The 5,738-nt window shown below is 39.0% G+C and overlaps 1 protein-coding gene across 1 annotated transcript in view; it reads right to left on the bottom strand.

Moving 5' to 3' along the window:
- Nucleotides 1-465: 465 nt before the first annotated feature.
- EDNRB (endothelin receptor type B) overlaps nucleotides 466-5,738 on the bottom strand; it is a 31,569-nt gene continuing 26,296 nt past the window's right edge. The window contains 3 exon segments of the mRNA XM_010855126.1: nucleotides 466-1,659; nucleotides 3,575-3,683; nucleotides 4,249-4,382. Of these exon segments, the coding sequence (XP_010853428.1) occupies nucleotides 1,525-1,659; nucleotides 3,575-3,683; nucleotides 4,249-4,382 (378 nt within the window). The 3' untranslated portion in view covers nucleotides 466-1,524.

Genomic DNA, 5,738 nt, shown 5'->3' with positions numbered 1-5,738 from the left:
CCTTAGGTGCTGGAAAGCAGCATTGCTCATTTATTCCCAACATGTGGCTCTGGGTTACCAAAAAAAAAAAAAAAAAAAAATACAGAAACTGTGTTATATTTTAAGACAGAGTTAAAGCTCTTGGGCCCAATTTGTTCCTGAAGCCACTCTGAGAACATTGCACTGTGTTTTGCTGGAATAGAATCAGGACCTTTTGCATTGATGTAAAGGGCAATGACGAACATCAGGCTAAGAATGGGAATCTGTCCCCATGGGTCTCCTCCCGCCCCATCTCATTTCCTCTGTCTTCCGTTTTCCTCTCGTACATACTTTCACACACATCTCATCTGAGTTAACCAAAGGCACTTTGCTGGGGAGATGAAAGAATTCGGCGAGAATGCACAAAGTTAAAAGGTTCTTAACAGTCTCATATAGCAGCTTTGCCTGTGACAGGAAGGCACCGCATCCAGAACTCGTTTCTATTAGTTATTTACAAAAATAATGTAAAAGTTAGTAATAAGTTTTAAAGGTGACTGTTGCACTGACTGTAATAGCTATGCTCTTAGAGACAGTATTTTAACTGTCACATGGTACATATGCCAGATATCACCTTAATTGCAGAGAAGATGCTGCTGTCTCCTTTGCCATATGGTCAACGCTCCAGGCAACTCACATTCTGTCCATGATGGGGTTACTGGCATCTCTCCGTTGTAAAGGTATGAACACCGGGGCCTGCCTCTGTTTAATCATCTACACGTTGTGTATTGTAGCGAAGTATTTACAGATGACAAAACTAGATGTACAGCTTTTAAACTACAGTGGTAAAAGAAGATGCTTTAATAATCCTCAAAAAAATTTGTAGGTAGTCCTTTCTTTGCCAAGTACACGAATAGGCGATTTCAAAGCATTGTTTTGGGATGGCATTCCAAAACTTCTCTCTCTGTCCCTTTGTGACATTTGATCTCATCTGAATGTAAAGTTGCATGATTTTCAAAAACCTCAGTCTGTCTGATTCTCCCTCCTGATCATTTAAATACATCTCTAATGTCAAAAATACACCAGCTGAACTATTTTCACATGTTGTTTCCAAATATAATCCCTACCAATGGTGTGAAACTTTAAAAGATTTTTTAAAAATTTCATCTACAAATTCTGTTTTGCAGTGACACATTTTTCCTTTACATCAGATTCACCTTAATTTACAAAAATAAACATCTTTCACAGGAATTCTGAGTGAACTCAAGTTAAATGTAAGTGGTGTGTGAATAGACCAGAAGTTCTGAAGAGCTATAATATAGTGAAGTGCTAACTGTAAAGAATTAAGTGCTTTCACAATAAGGCTTTCTTAATTCTCACTGCTTGTCTTCTCATGCTGGAAACAGCTCATCAAACGCCATGTGGAACTCTTGAGTGTGAAGAAAATAATCATTCTTACATTTGTACATTGTTTTGTGCAAACACACAAGTTGTTTTGTTTTACTTTGGCAGATACCTCTTTGTTTGAATGATTTCTGTCCAAAATAAAGAAAATGAATAATCCTTCTTTCAAGATGAGCTGTATTTATTACTGGAACGGAAGTTGTCATATCCGTGATCGTTAGCTTTGAACTTTAAGCACGACTGCTTTTCCTCCAAGGACTGTTTTTCTTCAAATGATTGGCACCAGCAGCATAAACATGACTACAGAAAGCAAAGTAACCTCGTTATAAGTTTACATCAAGTTACACTATCACAACCCTCCTCGCTCACCAGAATTCTGGCTCTCTCTGCATGAACAGCAATTCTTGGGCCACTTTCTTGCCATGCCCTCTTATTTCCCCTTAAAAACATATAACTACAGAAGTAGTATATGATAAGTGTTTAAACTAGAAGCTACATTGAAGAAAAATGTATATAATTAAACTTCTTCATCTTTTAATTAAAATGAAATAGAAAGACACTCAATTCTTGGATACTTACTCTTGATTACTTGAGGAATATTCTTAATATTTGATAAATATATAACTCAAAGCTTTTTTCCTATGCAAGTGGCAATATTACCATACCCATACATCCATAATAATCTGTAACTTTGTGGGCATCAAAATAATTGTAGCTTGTTCCCCCCATATATTTAAGTACAGAACTAAAATTGTCAGCAAAGAGATGCTACAGACCCATGTTGACGTCTTCCACTCTGAGAATATGGTGCCCTAGAACTTCACCCCTAATTCCATAGAAATGGAATGGTGGTTGACAGTGGGGAACTGAAAACAGCTCCTTTGTCCCTTTCCTGTTTACCTATTTCTGTTCACTTCTAATCTTAAAAGAACCTAATTATAGGCTTCTCTGGTGGCTCAGAGGATAAAGAATCTGCCTGCAATGCAGAAGACAGAGGTTCAATCCCTGGGTTGGGAAAATCCCCTGGAGAAGGGAATGGCCCAGTCCAGTATTCTTGCTTGGAGAATTCCATGGGTAGAGGAGCCTGGTGGGCTACAGACCATGGGGTCACAAAGAGTTGGACGTGACTGAGCAACTAACACACCCCTAGAGATTTGATCACTAAGCAATTGAAACTGACTCCTGACTTAATGCTCAACTGGGTACACAAGATGCCTTGTCTAACCTGTTGATGCTTTTCCTAGATAAAAAGAAGCGGGACTAGGTCTGAACCCACAGCAATCCCCCCAAGGGATCCTGCAAGCAGATCACTTGGCAAGATAACATCTGAAGAGAGAGCCAGATTGTCTGCCTTCCATGGAGAGGCAGAACCCAACCTTCTGCCTGGATGATTTACTGAGATTCTTCTCCCTCCATTTTTCCCTTTAAAAATTGTCATGACTGAATAGAATCTTTAGAGTTGGCCTCTGCACCCGAATCCACCATCTCCCTAGATTGCTGGCTTTTCTGATGAAAGTATTTTTCTTCTTTATTAACACTTGCCTCTAGAATTATTGGTGTATGAGCACAAGCAGCCAACCTAGGTTTGGTTACACTAAGAATAAGTGGATATAAGGGAAGGAATGTTTTATTCCATACTAGGTAACTGAAGGAGTGAATGAATGGATGGATGTTACACACAAATGGAAGCAGGCAAATGAGGAATAATTTCACGTATTCTATATCAAGGAACACTGCTATTGAATGAAGACAGAAAAGTGAAGGTAGAACTTGAATTAAGCTGCTTTGTTTGACTTGTAATTCTCACCTGTGTATGAAAAAGGAGACTAACATAGTTATAATTAGGAGTGGGCTACCTAGTCCAAAATCTTGCAAAAAGGGAAATAGTGCATTTAATTCATGTGTAGCTCTTATTTTATCATGTGAGAGCATTCATATATCAATGCATGTAATTTTTTATTCATTTTCTGAGTAATTCTATGAGTAAAACTGATTGGTTGAGGCAGTAGTGAATGGTTGACTGGGATTTGTAGGGAGAAATCAATTATAGTGATTTATGAGCAAAATTTATATTTAAACAATCATCTATCATGTAATACAAGGGAAAATTATAAAACAATTGACTAGATCTCTCTGAATAGAAATGTTAATAGTTTGTAAGGGTTATATTTGATACCAGATTACAAGGGTTTTTGATTTTCGAATACTGTCTTACCTTAAAGCAGTTTTTGAATCTTTTGCTCACCAAATACAGAGCTATTGGGTTAATACAGGAATTCAGGGAGGCCATGTTGATGCCAATGTAGTCCAATACCAACAAAAAGCTGCAAAAATAATATGAAAATTTATTTATGTGCTATGAGCACAAATCCTTTAAAGACTTTTGTGCTTTATAAATTTAAAAATTACCCATTTGTAGTTATTTTAACTTTATCACTAGTCTTTGCTGATTTTGATCTCTCTCTCTCTCTCTTTCTCTTTGCTTCTGTCTCTCTCTTTCTCTTATTCTCTGTCCCTGTCATATCATTAACCGCTATTCCCACTCCCATGCTCAATTCTCTGCCTTAAAATGAAATATATTTCGTAAGTGCCCAGGCTGTCTAAAAAAGAAAGGATTTACAAAGTGCAATGGAGAACCAGATCTGGTATTTTCAATCATGCACTCACTCACTTGGACAGCCCTGGCTCTCCATTCTCAGCGTTCTCCAAAGCTCCCCTTACTTCTCCATTGGAAATAGAAGTAAAAGTAAAAAAAAAAGTTGGGGGGCATCTTAAATTGCTTTAGGATTAGAAAAATGGTACTCTCTCTTCCTGCCAATGAAAGGAATCAATGGAAAAACTTCTGAATGGCATTTATTTACACAACTATTTCTATTTTACCTTACTTACCTTAAAAACTCACATCTACGGGGATCATGCTGATCATAAAGAGTGAGCTTCAAAATCCTGCTAAGATGAAGAGGAAGCCAACACAGAGCAAAGACAAGGACCAGGCAAAATACTGTTTTGGCCACTTCCCGTCTCTGAAATAAAACCACAATCAGACTCTGTAATGGATGGCTCATTATAATCATAGCATTCTCTCTTTCCAAAAAAAATGTTTAATACTGTTTACAAAAAGTCAGTGGCATTTGTAAAAATTCAGGATACAGAGTTTTAAACTAAATAGTTACTGTGAATTAGAACCTAAATGACTAGAGACTCATCTTTTTCTTTAAACTTTTCATTTTGTATTGGGGTATAGCCAATAAGGAGAAGGCAATGGCACCCCACTCCAGTACTCTTGCCTGGAAAATCCCATAGACAGAGGAGCCTGGTGAGCTGCAGTCCATGGGGTCGCTAGGAGTCAGACACGAGTGAGCAACTTCACTTTCCGTTTTCACTTTCACGCATTGGGGAAGGAAATGGCAACCCACTCCAGTGTTCTTGCCTGGAGAATCCCAGGGACAGGGGAGCCTGGTAGGCTGCAGTCCATGGGGTTGCTGAGGGTCAGACACGACTGAGCGACTTCACTTTCACTTTTCACTTTCATGCATTGGAGAAGGAAATGGCAACCCACTCCAGTGTTCTTGCCTGGAGAATCCCAGGGACAGGGGATCCTGGTGGGCTTCCGTCTCTGGGGTCGCACAGAGCCGGACATGACTGAAGCAACTTAGCAGCAGCAGTAGCATAGCCAATAAACAATGCTGTGATAGTTTCAGGTGAACAGCAAAGGGACTCAGCCATACATATACATGAATCCCTTTTCCCTCAAACTCCCCTCCCATCCAGGCTGCCACACAACATTTAGGAGAAGTCTATGTGCTAATATAGTAGGTCCTTGTTGGTTATTCATTTTAAATATAGCTGTGTGTACATGTCCATTTAAACCCCCCTAACTAGCCGGCCCTTCCTCTCATCCTAGAGATGGACTGGAATGGGTGAATTTAACTCAGATGACCATTATATCTACTACTGCGGGCAGGAATCCCTCAGAAGAAATGGAGTAGCCCTCATGGTCAACAAAAGAGTCTGAAATGCAGTACTTGGATGCAATCTCAAAAACGACAGAATGATCTCTGTTCGTTTCCAAGGCAAACCATTCAATATCACAGTAATCCAAGTCTATGCCCCAACCAGTAACGCTGAAGAAGCTAAAGTTGAACGGTTCTATGAAGACCTACAAGACATTTTAGAACTAACACACAAAAAAGATGTCTTTTTCATTATAGGGGACCGGAATGCAAAAGTAGGAAGTCAAAAACCACCTGAAGTAACAGGCAAATTTGGCCTTGGAATATGGAATGAAGCAAGGCAAAGACTAATAGAGTTTTGCCAAGAAAATGCACTGGTCATAACAAACACCCTCTTCCAACAACACAAGAGAAGACTCTACACAT

This window comes from Bison bison, unplaced genomic scaffold (assembly GCF_000754665.1).
Source record: "Bison bison bison isolate TAMUID 2011002044 unplaced genomic scaffold, Bison_UMD1.0 scf7180017864354, whole genome shotgun sequence".
Taxonomy (NCBI): domain Eukaryota; kingdom Metazoa; phylum Chordata; class Mammalia; order Artiodactyla; family Bovidae; genus Bison; species Bison bison.
Note: the sequence above shows the minus strand (reverse complement) of the source record. Positions and strands in the feature narration are given on the sequence as shown.